Source organism: Aotus nancymaae, unplaced genomic scaffold (genome assembly GCF_030222135.1).
Source record: "Aotus nancymaae isolate 86718 unplaced genomic scaffold, 86718_ANA_hifiasm-v0.15.2.pri h1tg000036l, whole genome shotgun sequence".
NCBI lineage: Eukaryota > Metazoa > Chordata > Mammalia > Primates > Aotidae > Aotus > Aotus nancymaae.
In genome coordinates this window covers 55,398,310-55,417,735 of record NW_026988450.1, presented here as the reverse complement: position 1 = coordinate 55,417,735, position 19,426 = coordinate 55,398,310, and the positions used below count along the sequence as shown (strand labels likewise).

Here is a 19,426-nt window from a genome sequence, read left to right as displayed (position 1 = left end):
ACGACCGCCACCTCCCCACAGCCCTCAGCCTGGGTCGGCCGCGCGGGAGGCGAAAGGAGGACGGGCTCACCAGGTCCCTCCGGGCTGGACGGCGCCGGGGGCCGGTGGGGCGGAGACACGCAGCAGGGGTCCCCCTGGGCGGGCTCCCTCAGGTAATCCTCGAAGCGCACCTGCCGGGCTTCGCCGCCGCCCGCGAACCCCCACAGGCGGTTGGCCGTGCCCCGCAGCAGGCGCCCGCTCTTCCCGGTGAACGTGGTCAGGTAGTCCATGCTGCCGCCGGGCCAGACGCGGGACGGGGGCCCAGGAGGTCAACGGTTTGGGCGGTGGCAGCCACCACGAGCGCACCCGCCCAGCAGTGCGACCCGACCTGGGGTAGGCGACTCCGCGCGCCTCACAGGAGGCGCGGAGGGGGAGGGGGGCGTCCCTCTCCCGGCCCGGGGACGGACTATCAGGAAATCATGCGTCGGGGGAGCAGAAGACGGACAAAACTTTTTGAAAAGTTTTTCCTCTGGCTTTCAAGTGTGAAATCACGCAGAACTTAGCTTGCCAAATAGGTATATTCTTCCTGGAACCGACTCAGTGTCAGAACGCTGGTCGCTTTTAAGCAAACTGGACGGGTCCTCTCGGCGCACCCCCCCATTCGCCTGGCGCCAATGGAGCTGGCCTGCCCCGCCCTGCCCCTCCCCGCCCCGTTTGAGCTCCGACCGAACTTTCAGGACTGCGGGGGGAAGACGTGGACATCCAGCCTTCTGCCGAGGTCAGAGGAGGGGATAAAAATGGCTTAGGGGAGACTCTGCTGGAGTTACATGGAGTTCGGGAGCCTAAGAGGAGTCTGAAAATAACTGTCAAAAAGTTTGAAGGGTGTGTGTGTTGGCGTGGGGGGAAAAGAGGGTGGAGTGCATCACATAAAACTTTTGTAGCTAGTATTTACTTTTTTTTTTTTTTTTTTTTTGAGATGGAGTCTCACTCTGTCGCCCAGATTGGAGTGCAATGGCGCAACCTCGGCTCACTGCAACCTCTGCCTCCCGGGTTCAAGTGATTCTCCTGCCTCAGCTTCCTGAATAGCTAGGACTACAGGCGCCTGCCACCATGTACGACTAATTTTAGTAGTTTTAATAGAGATGGGGTTGCACCATTTTGGCCAGGCTGGTCTCGAACTGCTGACCTTGTGATCCACCCGCCTCGGCCTCCCAAAGTGCTGGGACTACAGGAGTCAGCCACCAAGCCGGCCTACTTTGTTGTTGTTAAGGACAGTGGAGATACTTTCGACACAAGAATGCAGTCATAATTAAAATGTGAATAGTAATATTTTAAGTTCGTTGTGCCATTATGAACTCATGTTAGTGTTGGACATTCTATGATCCCTGTCCTGTTGAAGCAACATAATTGAGGGCTTTAGTTTTCAGATCTGCCTTTCAGGGACAAAGAATCTACATAGGGAAAGAGCAGTGACTTGACAGACATTTACAACCCGATTTTGCTTCCTGTGAGATTTGGTTAGTCTTTGTCTTCCACATCTGTTTGTAGCTCTTTTACTTTTCCCAGGCATTAAATAAGTAAACTCTCTTTTTTGGAATCACTGCTATATTAATATATTGAGGAGAAAAAAAGATTTGAATTTCTTAAGGAGTTGAAGAAATACCCACTCTAACAATAGAATCCAGAAAATCAGACTTAAGCTTTTGGCCAAACTATGAAAGATTATCCCTCCTGACACATACCCTCTTTTTTTTTTTTTTTTTAACCAGTTGACTGATCTTTTTCTCATCATCACCATTTTCAGCTTAAATTCTTACTAGGTTGGATAAATTTCACCATTTTAATATCAACATCACTATTATGCCTAGTGAAAAATACAGAATATCTGGGCTGCACCCTAGAGTGTCTAATTTGGTGTTTATAGGAAAGGGGGCCAGGAGAATCTGCATATCCAGCAATCCATGATTTCAGGGTTGTGTCTTGGGAAAGAACTGCTCCAGACTTCCGTACTTCCTAAGGACCTATTTTGCTGTTGCAATGTTAGGAATATTTGTGCTTTCCCCCAAATTCATATGTTGAAATCCTAACCCCAGTATGATGGTATTAGGAAGTGGGGCCTTTGGGAGGTAATTCATGAGGATAGAGGCCTCAATGCAATTTGTGTCCTTATAAATAAGGGACCTAGAGAGCTGTCCCCATCTTTCTGCCACAGGAGGACACAAAAACACATCAGTTTGCAAACCAGAAGAAGGTCTTCACCAGAAACCAACCATGCTGGCACCCTGATCTTGGACTTCTAGCCTCCAGAACTGTGAGAAATAAATGTGTGTTTATAAACCACTCGTCTATGGTCTTTATTATGGCATCTGTAACGAACTAAGACAGCTACTAAGTAGCATTCCATTTGACAAGGAAGCCTTACCATGCACGCTTCTTCTGAGTTCAATGAAAGAGAGGCTCTGTAGTTTTAAAAATCAAATTTAAATGACTTAGTCTAATCCTCATTAACAATTTAAATTCTTTTTCTAAGATATATTTTACATCTTCTCAGAATTTATTGGTTATAAGCATAATGAATGCTTGAGATTTTACCTCATTAGATCTGCACTTTTACATCCAAAATTTGCAGGAACCTTCATTCTACCAATTCAAATACAGATTTACAGGTAGTTAACCTATCTGTATTTTTTTTTCTGCTTCTATTTCATAGAAGGCTAGAGCTACTGGAGAAAAATGTATAACTTTGATGACTGAATGCCTTACAATCTTTGATTTAAACTCAGCTGAGTCTTAATGTCCCTAAAATCCTTTTATTCATATAGTCAGTGTTCTCTTTTATTCTCTATATTTGTTGTTTGAACTGTCATCATTCTCCTAAAATTACCAAATTCATCACTTGAACATGTTACTTTGCCTTCTACATGACCCAAAAAATCAGAGGCCATCAAATATGAACATTTTTCCTTCCTTTTTCTCTTCAATCTACATCAAGTTGCTCGCTCTCTACGTTGCCTTAGAAGGAGGTCTTTATTCCTGTCTATATCTTTCTTCCAAATTTTCTTTGGATAGTCTAATTATGTTGTCTGTGACTTGCCAGCTTTATTATTCCTCTTTGTTCCTTTTCACTATATTTCCTTTCCTCTTATCCTTCCTCTGTCAGATACATAAATCCCTCTCAGCCTTAAAAAAAAGCTTTCTTATATACCATGCCTGCTTTTTCAAGCTACCTTTTGCCTCATTAAAAAAAAAAAAACTTTATTGATATGTAATTTATGTACTGTAAAATTCACCTGTTAAAATTATACAAGTCACCTGGTAACAATTCAGGGTTATAAAGCCATCATCAAAATCTATTCTTTGAACATGAACATTTACATCACCACAAAAAGTAACGTTTTACCCAACTGTAGTCACTCCTCAGTCACACTTGCAGCCCTAGGCAACTATTTGACTATTTCTGCCTCTGTGGATTTGCCTTTAGTAGACATTTCATATAATACTTGGTCTTTGGGGTCTAGCTTCGTTCACTTAATGTTTCTGAGGCTTATTCATGTTGTAACATGTACTAGTACTTCATTGCTTTTTACTGCCAAATAACATTCCATTGTATAAGATATAGCACGTTTTATTGATCCATTCATCTACTGATGGATATTTGGATTGTTCATACCTTATGGCTATTATGAATAATATTGTTAGAAACATCTATGTAATTAAGTTTCTTTGTTGACCTGTTTTCATTTTACACATATACATAGGAGTGAAATTGCTGGGCCAAAATGGTGGCTTTCAATGTGCAAAAAGGTTTAATTTTGATGAAGTCCAATTTATCAATTTTTATTTTTGTCACTTCTGCTTTTTGCATTGTAGCTAAGAAGTCATTAACTAATCCAAAGTATGAAGATTATTATATTTTTTCTGTAAGTTTTATTTTATTTAGCTTTTAGTTTAGGTCTTTGATCTATTTTGGGTTAATTTTCAGGTTTGGTGTGAGGAAGTGATCCAAATTCATTCTTTGATGTGTGGCTATCTAGTTGTTCCAGCATCAGTTATTGAAAAGATGATTTTCCCCCATTGTCTTCACATCTTTATCAAAAATTAATTGACCTTAAATATAAGGTTTCTGGACTATCAATTGTATTCCTAAACCCATGACATTACCAAGCTATCTTGATTACTGTAGCTTCCTAGTAAGTTTTGAAATTGGGAAATGTGAGTCCTCTCATTTTGTTCTTCATTTTCAAGATTGTTTTAGCTATTTTGAATCCTTTTCATTCCATATGAATTTTAGGATTTAGCTTGTCAATTTCTTCAAAGAAAAAAAGTCAGTTTTAATTTTGATAGGCATTGCATTAAATCTATAGATCAACATGGGAAGTATCGCCATATCTTCCATAAACAAAAGAATGTCTTTCCACTTATATAGATCTTAAATTGCTTTTAGCAATGTTTTATGCTTTTCATTGTATGAATCTTGTAGTTTTTTATGACCTATAATAATGTTTTATTTTTTGTTGGTATTGTGAATAGAATTTTTTTAGATTGTCGTTGCTACTATACAGAAATAAAATTGATTTTTGAATACTGTCTTTGTATCTTACAACATTGCTGGACTTACTAATAAATTCTAGTTGTTGTTAAGTGAATTTCTTCACATTTTCTTTATATAATTACATGTTACCTGTAAATAAAGACGATTTTTTTTTTTCTTCAAATCCAGGTGCCTTTTCTTTTCTTGCCTAATTGCTCTGGTTAGAACTTTCAGTACAATATTAAATAGAAATTGTGAGAGCAGGTACCATTTTATTCCTGAATTTGGAGAAAAAGCATCAAGTCTTTCACAATTAAGTATGATATTATCTGTTGGTTTTTTGTAGACGCCCTTACTCAAGTTTAGGAAGCACCATTTTAGTCCTAATTTCTGATTTTTTTTGTCATAAATGGATGTTAGATTTTGTCAAATGCTTTTTCTGCTTCTGTTGATATAATATTGTGCTTTTCATCCTTTATCCTGTTAATATAGTGTTTATATTAATTAATATTTGTATATCAAATGAACCTTGCCTTCCTTAGATAACATTCAGAAAGTATAATATGATGCTTGAATTGGTTTGTTGGTATTCTGTTGATGATTTTTTGTCTATATTCATAATACATATTATATTGGTTTATACTTTTCTTCTCTTGTGATATCCTTGTCTGGCTTTGGTACTTGGGCAATACTGGCCTCTTGTAACAACTTAGGAAATATGCCATCCTTTTCTAATGTTTTGGAAGAGTTTCTGAAGGATTGTTACTAATTATTCTTTAAGTATTTAGTAAAATTCACCATTGAAGCCATCTGGACCTAGACTTTTCTTTCTGGTAATATTTTCAATTACTATAATCATTTATGTCATATATATATATATTAAATCTATAGATCAGTATGGGAAGTATCACCATATCTTCCATAAACAACAGGATGTCTTTCCACTTACGTAGATCTTCAGTTGCTTTCAGCAATGTTTTGTGCTTTTCATTGCATAAATCTTGTAGTTTTTGTGACATACAATTAATGTGTTTTATATATATATATGTATATATATATATATTTTTTTTTTTCAAATTTTCTATTTCTCCTTGCATCAGGTTTGGTAGTTTTTGTCTTTCTAGGAATTTTCCATTTAACGTAAGTCATCTAATTTGTTGTTCATAGTATTCCTTTATAATCCTGTTCATTTCTCTGATTTATATTAATATCAGCTCTTTATTCCTAATTTTAGAAATTTGAGTCCTGTTTTTTTTCTTGCTCAGTTTAAATCTTTGTCAATTTTGTTGTTTCTTGCAGAGAGCCAACTTGAGGTTTCATTAATGAGGTTTCCCTAATGTTTTTCTATTTCCTATTCCATTAATATCCATGCTAATCTTTATTATTTCCTTCTTTCTATTTGCTTTCCGTTTAGTTTCTTCTATTCCCCCTCCAACCTCCCTAGTTTCATAAGGCAAAAGGTTAGGCTATTGATTTGAAATCCTCTTTTTTCCTAATATAGATTTTTACAGCTACATACCTCATTAGTTCTGTCCCACAAATTTCAGTATATTGTATTTTAGTTTGTATCTCAAAGTAATTTTCCTTATGACTTATTATTTGACTCCTTGGCTATTTAGGAGTATGTTGTTTAACTTCCCACTTACTTGTGAATTTCCCACATTTCCTTGTGTTTTTTTACTTCTAACTTAATTTTACTATAGTCAGAGAACATACTTGGTATGATTCCCTCTTCCTTTCAAAATCACTGAGTCTTTTTTATGGCCTAGTTTATAGTCTATCCTGGACAATATTCCATTTTCCCTCATTTTTAAGCCTTCCATTCAGTCTATCCTGGACAATATTCCATTTTCCCTCATTTTTAAGCCTTCCATTCATCACTGAATTTCTTGAAAATTCACATTTGCTGCTTCTCTTAAGCTGCTACCCAAGCTCATTCTCAGCAATTTGTCAACCGTTTATTCAGCTTTAGTGAATGCTTACTCAGCACTAAGATACAGAGTCCCTATTTCTATGGCAATTTCAAGCTAAAGTTAGACTCCCAAAGATCACCAGTGCCAGTACAAGATATTTTTGTGTGATTAGAAAGAGATACCCCTGCAAATAGACAAATTTTTACAAAAAGGTATCCCTAATCCAAAAATGCAATTAAGAAAATAATTCCATTTATAATAGCATAAAAAAGACAAAAATACTTAGAAATAAATCAATCCAAGGAGGAGCAAGACATATACTGAAAAATACAAAACATCATTGAAAGAAATTAAAGAAGATCTAAGTAAATGAAAAGACATCCCATATACAGGGACTAGGAAACTTAGTATTGTTAAAATGGCATTCACAAATCAATATACAGATTCAATACATTCCCTTTCAAAATTCCACTGCTTTATTTACAGATATGAAAAAGCCCATCCTCAAATTCATGTAGAACTGCAAGGAGCCCTAAAGAGCCAAAACAATATTTAAAAAGAAAAACAGAGGTTTTTCAGATCAATGAAATAGAATTTAGGGTTCAGAAGTAAACACATACATTTTGGGAAAACAAACTGATTTTCAACAATGATGCCAAGGCCATTTAATGGGGAGAAATAGTGGCTTCAACAAATGGTGCAATAACAACTGCATACTCACATATGAAAGAATGAAATTAGACCCTTACCTCACACCATAGACAAAAATGAACTCCGAATGTATTAAAGACTTAAGTGTAAGAGCTAAAACTATTAAATTTTTAGGAGAAAAGTGGGTAAATCATCATGATCCTGGAATTGGCAATGGACTCAGAGATGACACCAAAGGCATAAGCAACAAATGAAAAATGCCTTATTACTAATAAGAGCAATGCAAATATCTGCCAATAAATACCATTTTCTTATATCAGGATGGTGAAGGTCAAAAAGTTTAAAGCCATTTTGGTAACAGTGGGTGAAAGCTACCACTTTCATATATTACTAGTAGGGGAGTGAAGAATGGTCCTGTCATTTTGCAGAATCATCAAAGAGGGCCATTTTGCAGGATCTATCAACATTTTTAATGCGCACACCTTTTGACTCAGTGTCTTCAGTTCTTGTTATTTATCCTATTGATGTATGAAATGCAATTTTCTATTTGCAGTAGCAAAATGTTGAAAATATCCTAAGTGACGACTAATAAATGATTAAATAACATATGACATGTCCATATAATGGAATATCATTCAGCCATTAAAAATAATTAGACAGTTCCTGGTATAACTGATTATGAAAAAATCTTGAAAAAAGTATTTTTAAGGGGGAAAGCAAGATACAGAATGCCACATATGGTATGCTTCAATTTTTGAAAATGTAAAGCATATGTAGTTATCCACATACAAATAAAGGATTTCTGTTAGTATATATAAGAACTGTTAGAATATACATATATAGCATATGTTAGAATATATATATGGCATATGTTAGAATATGTATATATATATATATGGTGGTTGTCTTCTGATAAAAGAAGTGGGTGGCTTACGGTGTGATTAGAGGGAACCGTAATTTTCACTGTGTGTATAATATGCACGTATCACCTATTCAAAAATGATTTTTTAAGTTGAAAAGAACTTTTTTTTCATAAACCCATTGTATATTCTAGGAGCTTGCTAGACTGTCCACTGTAAACTTGACTGTCATTCAACTCCTATGAAAGGCATTTGAGATAGACGGCATTTCTTAATCATCAGTAAGAAAAATGTGATCTTTCTTAAGTCATCTAAGAGTTACAAGCATATCAAATTAGGTCACCTGCAGTCAGTGTAACTGAGGTATGTCTCATCATTAAGAACATGGGCTATGAGTCTAACTTCATATCCTGCCACTTTAGCAGCATAATGGGAAAGTAACTGACTTAGCCTCTCTCTCCCTGAGGTTCCTTACCGGTAAAATAGAGATAATATAGAGACGTTTGGAAGATTTCATAACATTGTGCAAGCAATGTGTCTACAAAAGTGTCTTTCAAAATTATTATTTCCTTCTTTCTATTTGCTTTGTGTTTAGTTTCTTCTATTGGTAAATGTGAGCTATAGTGCTTCCTATAAAATAAACCTTATCAAGTTATACCATTAAGTTTATATTCTGAATTTTTCGTTCTTTTTTTTTTTTTGAGATGGAGTCTCCCAGGTACAAGCAATTCTCCTATCTCAGCCTCCCAAAGAGCTCAGATTACTGGCATGTGCTACCACGCCTGGCTATTTTTTTTTTTTTTTTTTTGTATTTTAGTAGAGTTCAATGCAAGAACTAATTGTGTGAGGAACTGATACTGAAGCCATCATTCATTATGTTGTTATTTAGTGTATTTTAAAATATTTTTGACAGATATTTAGAATTTTATATCAGAAAAAATCCTTGTGAAGACAGTACAGGCTTTCATTAACCAGATAATACATGACCATCTTTTGTTTTTTTTCAGAAAAGTAGAACCACCTTGCCATTTCCTTTGCTTAGTAATTTCTAGTCTAATTGCAATTATTATTATTTTTACTAGATGTTTAAATTAAAAGTACAATATATAACTTCATACATGCATATAGAAAAACAAAACTAAGAGTCAAATAGTACAGAAGGTTATATAATAGTAAATTTCTCACATCCTTCCCAAATCAACCTCTACAGTTTTGTGTATATCCTTCTGGAAATTTTGTATGCATATATTTACATAGGAGTTAATATGTGTATATATGCATGTGTCTATCCTTCAAAAAATAAAAAACACAAATGAGAGCATATTGTGTTCACAGTTTTGTTGTTGTTTTCTTGTTTGAAATAGAGTCTTATTCTGTTACCCAGAGTGGCATGCAGTGGTATAATCAGGGCTTATTGCATCCTCAACCTCCTGGGATCAATCCATCCTCCCGCCTCAGCCTCTTGAGTAGCTGAGACTACTGGTACATGCTACCACACCAGCTAATTATTATAGTTTTTTTTTTTTTTTTTTTTTTGAGCCGGAGTTTTGCTCTTGTTACCCAGGCTGGAGTGCAATGGCGCGATCTCGGCTCACCGCAATCTCCGCCTCCTGGGTTCAGGCAATTCTCCTGCCTCAGCCTCCTGAGTAGCTGGGATTACAGGCACACGCCACCGTGCCCAGCTAATTTTTTGTATTAGTAGAGACGGGGTTTCACCATGTTGACCAGGATGGTCTCGATCTCTTGACCTCGTGATCCACCCGCCTCGGCCTCCCAAAGTGCTGGGATTACAGGCTTGAGCCACCGCGCCCGGCCTATTATAGTTTTTGTAGAGACAGTTTTGCCAGGTTGCCCAGAGTGGTCTTGAATTCCTGGGCTCAAAGGATCTGCATACCTCTGTCTCCCAAAGTGCTGTAATTATAGGCCTGAGCCAAGGTGCCTGGCCCATGTCCACGGTTTTGTACAAGTATTTTTACTTCACTTCGTCTTATACACCTTTCCATATCAATTTCTATTAGATCTCTCATTCTTTTTGCAGTTTCGGAGTTCTATTTATTGTTACCTGTTGAAAAAGCCTGTTGTTGTTAGTTGCTAGAATATTTAATTATATCACATTTGCTTCCAAACAATTGTAGGAGCTAAAAACTCACTGGAAAGCACATTGTTAATTAGTTGGAACCTTGTATGCTACTGTATGTTGGTTATTTAGTTAAACCACTCCCCAAAATGTTTTAAGAAATTCTGCCCCCTGGCACTATTCCTTAAAGGAAACATTGTTTTAATAGTAGAAATAGTGCCAATGCAATATTTCTTGTTTAAAGCAAATTGATGACATTTTAAAAAGAAAAATTTCAAGTAAGGCAATTATTGCTAAAAATCTGAAGAAAAATGACATGAAAACTAGGAAAATGGCTCTGATTTTATTTTTATACCAAAAGAATGATATAATCAGTAACCTAAAAATAATTAAAACCAGATTAACAAAAAAAATTGGTTTGTAATGTTTATATTTTCTTAATAGTTAGATGAATTAAATTATTCCTATTTTAAGGGGACTATTTTTGATTGTTTACATTGGCTAATGACTGAAGTTCTGGTTAATGTTCAATCTTCTCAATTTTTTTGTTCCTGCCCTAGCTCCCATCTCTGTCAGTCATACTATATACCAAACTCTCTGAATTCAAGCTCACTTCTTTATCTTTTTCTGAAGATGACATCAAATGGTTTTTCTACTAACATACATTCCCTGGCATACTTCCTGGCTCACTAAAACTATTATGAGTAGCCACAACATTGTGTTCATTACTTTTTGAAAATACTTTTCAACACATATAAAATTATTGAATTTTAGGAAATAAGCAGAACTATAACATCCTGAGAAAACACAGAGACATCAAATATATGAACACCACCATGCATCTGCAAATCTTTAAGCAAAATAGTAAAAGTGAGATCTGTGTTCTCATTATAAGGCTAGCTATATTAATAAACTCAGAAAATAACAACTGGATCTTAAAAAAACAAAATGAAAAAGTCATTTTGTCCCATAACATGTTATATCTTCCTGTCAACCATTTTATAAGATAGAAATGTTAGGGTTGGCTCACACCTGTAATCTAAGCAGTTTGGGAGTCCGAGGCCAGAGGAACGCTTGAGGCCAGAAGTTCAAGACCAATCTAGGCAACATAGCAAGACACTATCCCTACAAAAAAAATTAAAATTAATGGACATGGTGATACAATCCTGTTAGTCCTAGCTATTTGGGAGGCTGAGGCAGGAAGATCCCTTAGCCTAGGAGTTGGAGGCTGCAGTGAGCTATAGTCACACTACTGCACTCCAGCCTGGGTGATAGGACAAGACTCTGTCTCAAAAAAAAAAAAAAAAAAAAACCACTGATGGGATCAATAAAGCAGACTGACACTCTGATATTAAACTAAGCAAAGAGATTGTAAGTTTAGAAACTAGGGGATCAGTCTACTATACAATCACTACATCTGCATCTGCCAATAAACCTAAAGCTTAACTTTATAGATAGCCAAATTTGTTTTCCTTAAAATGGACCATTTCTTTATTTAAAGCATTTGTGTATTTTTCTCCACTAAAATGGTTATGCTAGCACTCAAATTCTTTATCATACATGAGACTTCCTTCTGCCTGTATCCCAAATGACCACAAAGAGGAAGAATGTGGGTTATTGTTTGAATACAACCACGATCACAGCATTGAAGAGTATATGACAGAGATTTAATATGGCCTTTCAATAGAGTGGGACAGAGTCTAATATTAATTTTCTAAAAAGTTCCCCTCTAGGAAATATCAACCTTGGATATAATAATTACAAACCCTACTAAAAACCAAGTAATATTTTCTCAATTCTGAAAATTGTCCAAAAAGTGTTAACTCCCTCACTTGTCAGAAAAACACTACATGGCAGTCAAGCCAAACAAAGACTCAGCAATACCATAGTTAAGAATTATAATAGAAACTTGGGTCACAATAAATCACATCAACTTACCATATAATTATTCCAGTTCTATTTTTAATCCTATTAAAGACCGTAATTACAATGATATAATTACAGCCCCCAAATGCTCCATACCTGGAATGTGGCAGCTTCTGGAGCTTTTGGATCAATTTCACTCAGCTCATTGGACAAGTGCCAACTGGTATTACCAATGGTATCTAAAGTTGTGAAAACTCAACAAAGCTTTAAAAACCTTTAGAAACAATAGCTCATCGGGATCTCTAAAGAGTAATGTTACCCTACATCATGGAGGCAAACATTCTCATTTTCTTTCTACTGCAGGTTGCTTTTTCTGCCTGCACTTTCTTTGAGTGCAGTAGAGTGTGTGTGTCTATAGAAAGTACTGTATGCATAGCTATGAGGAGGTCTTACCCTCTGTCTTTTTATCTTTCTGGGCCCTTCCTCTCTACCCTTGTTCTTCCTCTTCTCCTCTCTTAATTCTATAATGGGTCTCCACATGTTGCTGCATCTTCTCATGTTAATTGAATAGAATTTTGATACTTATTTTTAATCTGAAAAACTGATAAGTGAAAACATTTGTTTTATAGTATATTAAGTGCTTTATTCAACTATATTAATTTCACATATTTTAAAGTTATATAACTTTTAGCTAAATTTTTGGAGAGGTTTTAGGTTAGAATTGTTTGAAATAATTTCCCTATCTTTGCTTTTATTAAAGATAATAGGGCCAGGTGCAGTGACTCACACCTGCAATCCCAGCCCTTTGGGAGGCCAAGGCAGGTGGATCATGAGGTCAATATTGAGACCATCCTGGCCAACATGGTGAAACCCAGTCTCTACTGAAAAATACAAAAATTAGCTGGGCATGGTGGCACATGTCTGTAGTCCCAGCTACTTGGGAGGTTCAGGCAGGAAAATCGCTTGAACCTTGGAGGCAGAGGTTGCAGTGAGCCAAGATTGCACCATTGCACTCCAGCATAGGTGACAAAGCAAGACTATATCTCAAAAAAAAAAAAAAAGATAATAGAGAAAAAAGGAAACGAATGGGCAAAATAATTTGGGAAGAACATAAGTCTGTTGCTAGCAAGTTTCCAGCTTTAACCTGTAGCCAGTGGTTAGGCAGTTTTTTGTTGTTGTTGTTGTTCTGTCAGTGGAATGTTTGAACCTGCGGCTGTGTCAATACAAGACACAATGAAGTACGACAAAAAAAAAAAAAAGACAGCCTACCTTCAAGTTCATCCATCTCAGAAAACGTGCTGGGCAGCAATGCCAAATTTTTATCAACTGTCCAATTGCTTCAGCCATGATGCATGAACAGCAAACTCCTAAGTGCTGCAGGTAACGTTTCAAAGTAGAACTTATTCCTCTTTCCAAAGTAGATGGGAGTTCCCTAACTCCCCACTTCCCTATACCGAACAGAATCTTGGAAAGATGCTAATCACCCGAGGTGAATCAGCCCAAAGGCAGTCAGCATATAGGAAGAGAAACTCAAACCTAGATGGTCAATCTTTAAATGATCCAGCACTGACTAGACAGGTTTAATTTTCAAACAGAATCATGCACTGGTCATTTTCTCCTGTTGCAGGTCTACTTTTAATTCTCAAGTCTTCCCAGAGAGCAGCAGACAGCAATACAACCAGATTCAAAACTCAAATCTGTGCTGCCCTAATAGGCTTGAAGGTGAGTTGGATCATATCTAGTTGCCTCTCAAGAGAGAAGCAGGGCATGCTGAGCCACCTCAGCCCCACCTCATATCCAGAGACTCATATGGGTGCTAAGCTGGCTGTAGAACCACCACCAGCAGTAGAATTCATCAAATGCATTGAACAAGGACTGATTGGGAGCCACATCTTACCTACCCTACTGGTTTTCTAGGAGTTAGGAAGGAACTGGTGGGGATAAGATTCTTAAAATATACAGAGACATCAACAACATTGTTAGGCCCTCAGATTGAGCTGGTTCTGCTAACACACTGCATGATATGTAAGCAGATGCATTGATGTTTGCTCATTAAAGCCTATACATTATGTAGTAAAATGAAATCTCCCAGCTTAGACTTTACCCCCACTTTAGTCCTTCTCCAACATTGTAGCCAAGGTAATCTTAAATTCACCATCTAAGTATTGCCTTTTCTCTGCTTTAAAAACACTCCTTGTTCACAGCAGCAGCTTCCTGTTAATGAGAATCAGCTGTGGAACTTTTTTTAAAAATTCAAATTCTCCAACTGTTCCCAGAGATTCTGATTCCATGGTTGTAGGGTGGGGAACTCAGGAACCTGAATTTTTAAATTACAGGTCACGTTTGAGACCTGCTGCTTTATAGTTCTTCCAAATGCTTTTTGCATTTTTAGTTCATGTGAGTCACACACTGACTGCTGAAAAAGGTCCATGAGACTAGATCTGGTAATCATTGAGAAGTGATGTATGTGTTTCACACACATGTGCAAGGAACAGGCACTGTTTAAAACTGCCAGTGTTTTATGCTCCAGATGCCTCGGCCCTTGCCTCAGCAGCTAAGGATATAACGTGCATGGGATGTACAGCTACAAGATGGTGGAGCCTCCATCAGTCAGGATACCTGAGTAACGATATGGATCAGAGCCCCTGCTCCCAATACGACCCACAATTGGATATGTAAGATGAACAAGAAATACATCAAGAAATAAACACCTATTTCAGTAAGTCACTTAGGTTTAGGGGTTCATTTAGCATCATAGCATAAGCTTAGTCTATCTTGACTGATAGGAGGTTTCACAAATGATTAAGTTACATTTTTAATGATATATTAATATACTAACAACCACTAGATTTGTTAATGATTTTGCTTTTCAATGTCTCTTGCCATGTCTCTACTAAGCATTCTGAGATTGCAAAACTATTCATTTACCTTTTGTGTATGCAAATAAGGATTTTCTTAATATAATACAACCAGAGGAAAAAACAATGAAAGCAAAATGGGGAGAATGCTGAGTTGCTAAAGCTAAAAAGAATCTCCTGATCATTTATACTCCCAGTTTAAAAATTTAGTTTCCTATCAGCCTTATTCTCTCAATAAGTATCTTTATAATCAGAAAATGTAAATTTGAACTTGTAAAACACATGTAGGCTCGTAAATGCCATTTTTATGTTTACATATTATGTCTCCCATAAAAGTACACTAGAAAATGGTTGAAAATAATTACTTTTAGAGCTACAAAGAATACATCTCAATTGTCTTTCACACGATACCCTTAACATACTACTAGCAACCTTAACCATAGGATGTGAGCAGGGCCTTGTGTTTATCTAGTGAAGCCTTTCATTTTTATAGATTGGGTAACCAAGGCCTAGAGAGGTCAAGTGTATCTGTCAAGGTCACATACTGGGAAAAGAACAGAGCCAGAACTCAGGGTTTGCCCACGGGAAATGCTGCCACATGAAGTTTCCCTCCATCTTTTACTCAAGCAATTAATTTACTCTCTCAATTCACCCAAACATTTGGTTAAAGTGGCATGATGTCCCACAAAGGGTTTTCCAGCTGTGAAAGCTAGGTCAAACTATTTACTTATTTACTTATGTAGCTTTCTTAGTTTATTATTATTATTTCAAGACAGAGTTTCGCTCTGTTGCTCAGGCTGGAGTGCCGTGGCGCAATCTCGGCTCACTGCAACCTCCACCTCCCAGGTTCAAGCGATTCTCCTGCCTCAGCCTCTACAGTAGCTGGGCCTACAGGCACCTGCCATCATGCCTGGCTAATTTTTGTATTTTTAGTAGAGGTGGGGTTTCACCACATAGGCCAGGCTAGTCTCGAATTCCTGACCTTGTAATCCAAGCACCTCGGCCTCCCAAAGTGCTGGGATTACAGGTGTGAGCTACCGAGCCCAGCAGAAATGTAGCTTTCTAATTTGTAAAATAACAGCAAATAGTGCTTAACTTGGAGCTCTTCTATGGTTAGAAAGGATATGACATATGTACAGTGTTAGGCCCATTGTTCTATGGCCTTAAATAAAAAAATTTGGATTTATTCCCTTCGGATTTCAGCCTGTTCTTCTAGACCAGGGAACAGCAAACTATGGCCTGTGAACCAAATCTGGCCTGCCACCTATTTTTATAAATTCTGTTTTATTTGAACACAGCCATGCCCATTCATTTATGTATTGTCTATGGCTGGTTTGGGACTATACCAGCAGAGGTGATTAGTGTGACAGAGACTTTATGGCCCAAAAAGCCTAAAATATTTGCTCCCTGGCCGTTTTCAGAAACATTCTGTTAGACTATATTCTAAACTGCTGAGGTCATTTTGATTCTTTCACCCACAGTGTCATTCAGGATCCCTAATTACTGAGTCAACCACAAATTTGCCTCTGTTAACGTTGTTCAGAAAAATATTTAATGAGACATGGACAAGGAAAGTCAAAAGACACAGGTCAAGTGACTACCTTCAAGGTTGACAATGACTACCACTCATTGAACACATTAATCTAAAGAAGTATGAATCCACTAAATGCTACTATCACCCAGAACTCATTTATCAACAATGCCACATATTAGTTAAATATCTTTCTAATATGCAAAAGATAAGTTACAGACTCCAAATGATCACTGTTTTCCCCTCTGAAATGGTTTCAAGTCTATGTTTCTATATCCTTCAACTCCATTTCAACCCCATTTTTGAAATTTGGATTATCCACTTAACTACAGTTTTCTGGCAGATCTCTCATTATTCAGAATGAGATACAGAATGGCTAGCTGTCACCAAACCTGATTCTTCTTTTTTCTGGGCATATAGTGACACTATATTTCCCAGATTCCTTTTTGAGCAGAGGTGCTCAAGTGATCATTTTTTAGCTAGTGGAAGGGCTGCAAAAATGATGTGTGCTATTTCCAGGCCTGGCCAAAGAGAGCTCCCATTGTGATCTCCATGTTCATTTCTTTTCACATACTTGTAGCAGATAAACATGGTGACTTGAGAAGCATTTATTAAATATGACAGAGCCTTGAGATAGAAGGTACCTGAGTCCTTGAATCCACCCTTAGAGGAAAGCCACCACCACCCAGGAGCTCCAAATGTAGGCTCAAACAAGAATAAACTTCTCTTGTATTTAAGCCATCTCATATATTTTGAGGTTTGTTACAGGAGGGAGTATAATTGTCAAAAATATACTATGATTCTGGTAAGATTATTACCAAAGCTTTTGTGACCACATAGGAAAATACTCTGGTTTTCTGGACCAAGAGGTTTCAATTCATGTAAAGTAGATGTAGGTGTTCTTTCACTGTATCCCTGTGTGCCTTAGCCTATAAATTTCTATTTTACAGTATTTCTTTTGTACTTTCTTGTAGTTCATTCTTCTTAATTGAGAAAAATAAAGCAAAACTGAGGCTCAGTGTGACTGTACACACCTGGAGTCACAGCTACTTGGAACACTGAGCTGGGAGGATCTCTTGAGCTCAGGAGTTCAAGCCTAGCCAGGGCAATATGGCAAGACCCCATCTCTAAAAAAAAAAAAAATTAGCTAAATAGGCATTAAACTTACTCTGTCTTTTAATAAACTGTTAAACAACACAAGCCCACCCATCCCTCTTGTCTTTATTGTAGGACTTTCCTTTTCACTAGTTTTTTTAGTGTTTCTATAACCTCACTCTGTGTTTTGTCCCTGGTAATGTGTTCCTCTTTTGTTTCTTCTAAGCACAAAGTTCAGAAAACAACTTGTCAGATCACATTGGTTTCTCCCCATTTTGCTTTCTTATTAAGATTATTCATGGCCTTCTTTGCCAGAGTTTGATTTTTTGGGTATGTAACCAACACTGACATTAAGAAACCATATTCTAGTAGATGTGGAGAAAGAGTCATCACTCCCATAATCACCTCATGCCTCTGGCAACTTTTGTAGTCTCTTTGTAAAAAGCCTTATTTCATCCTGTATCTAGATACAATATTCAATTACTTTTTAACACTTGTATTTTAGTATGCTGTACATGGAGATAACATGCTTCTATTGATCCTGATGCCTCTCCATCTTATTTACAGAGAAGATGCAGGGCAGGCTGTTGACACTTCCTGACATTTCTTTCTGGGCTTGCTCTTTCAGCCCCACATTTTCACTTACTAGCTTCAAAAGCTATGAGGTCCCATTCAAGACACCCTACTCTCTAAAGTCCTCTTTATGCCAGTTTGACTTAGCTTCAATTGGCACAAAAAAAAATTGGGACTGAAAGATGTGATTGTAAGCTCATATGGCAAACAGGAGAAGATAGCTGTGTGCAAAATAGTTCATGGCTAACAGAATGATGTTTCTTTAGCTAGCAAATTTGTATGTTGTGAATGCCATTAGCATGATGGCATGTACTTGATAACTTGTAGAGTTATACTGCCATCTGTGTAGATGCTTTTAAAAAATTTTAGTAAAAAATACAGAAGTGAGTTTTACCTCAGTGAATTTCTACAACATGCAAATTAGCTTGTCATAAATAAATGAAGTAAATTTACTTTATAATATGCATATTTTCTAGTTTGATTTTGGAACTAGTAAAAAGCATGCTATGTATTCTTTCAAGTATTGTAATCAAACATAGGGTATATTTGTTAAAAACAAAGTTGTAACTATTTCTGCAATAATTTGAACATTGAATCACTGGCAAAACTTGAATTTCAAAATTTTTAATTTGTCTTTCTGAGATGTAATTTAAATATAATCAGTTTAAGATGTTTCTAAAAAATGATTTGCAAAGAAACAGATGTTTTTATGCTATCAAAGTTACTTTCCAAAGTAAAGATTATGTGTTATTCACACTTTAAATATATATACTTATTTATATTATTATTAAATAGAGGATTCCTCTGCCATTCTCACTACTTTCTCCTCAAGAGAAGAGACCATATGTTTTAGATAAAATAAAAAGAGCTCTATACAGAGGCCTGCTTATCCTTAAGGTCTCCATGAAGATAATCTGCATTAGTAAGGGAAAAATCATAAGTATCATGAAAGTATAAAATATACTTAATTATGTATGTGTATATATACATGTGCATTATGTATGTGTGTATATTTATCTATAAACAAACATGAAAATATATGTATTGGTATAGATGCACAAATATATATCTACAAATATACAACTGTATATATTTGTATATATGCAAATATATATATATTTTTGCATTGGTTGTATGATATAGTAAGTCTTTAATAAATATGAACTATTTTCATTCACCACAAATTTGATATTGAGTGTTTATAAGATAAAATATGTGAAAGTATACTTTGTTTATAGTATAACACCTGAGGGTGTTAATAGTATAAACAAAGAAAGAAAAAGAAACAAGGACAAATATTTCCTTGTTAAATATCATTGCCTTTTCCTTGATATACCAGAGAAAAACCAAAGTAAGATATTCACCATCTTGGAATTCTTGGCAGTGGCAGATGGCAGGGAGGTTATAAGATTTTTACTTGCTCCCAAAGGACACCGTGACTACCTTGATTATACTTATCTTAACATCCTAATTTTTTGTTTATGTGTCTGTC

General features: G+C 36.5%; 1 protein-coding gene across 5 annotated transcripts in view; it reads right to left on the bottom strand.

Moving 5' to 3' along the window:
* OXR1 (oxidation resistance 1) overlaps positions 1 to 19,426 on the bottom strand; it is a 483,050-nt gene that overhangs the window by 92,682 nt on the left and 370,942 nt on the right. Inside the window, exon 1 of one of the 5 annotated variants that reach the window (XM_012474911.2) lies at positions 71 to 449. The exons of the other annotated variants lie outside the window; for them this stretch is intronic. Coding sequence (XP_012330334.2) covers positions 71 to 269 — 199 coding nt within the window. The 5' untranslated portion in view covers positions 270 to 449. Of the gene's footprint in view, positions 1 to 70; positions 450 to 19,426 lie in introns of those variants that run through there. 5 annotated transcript variants of the gene reach the window in all.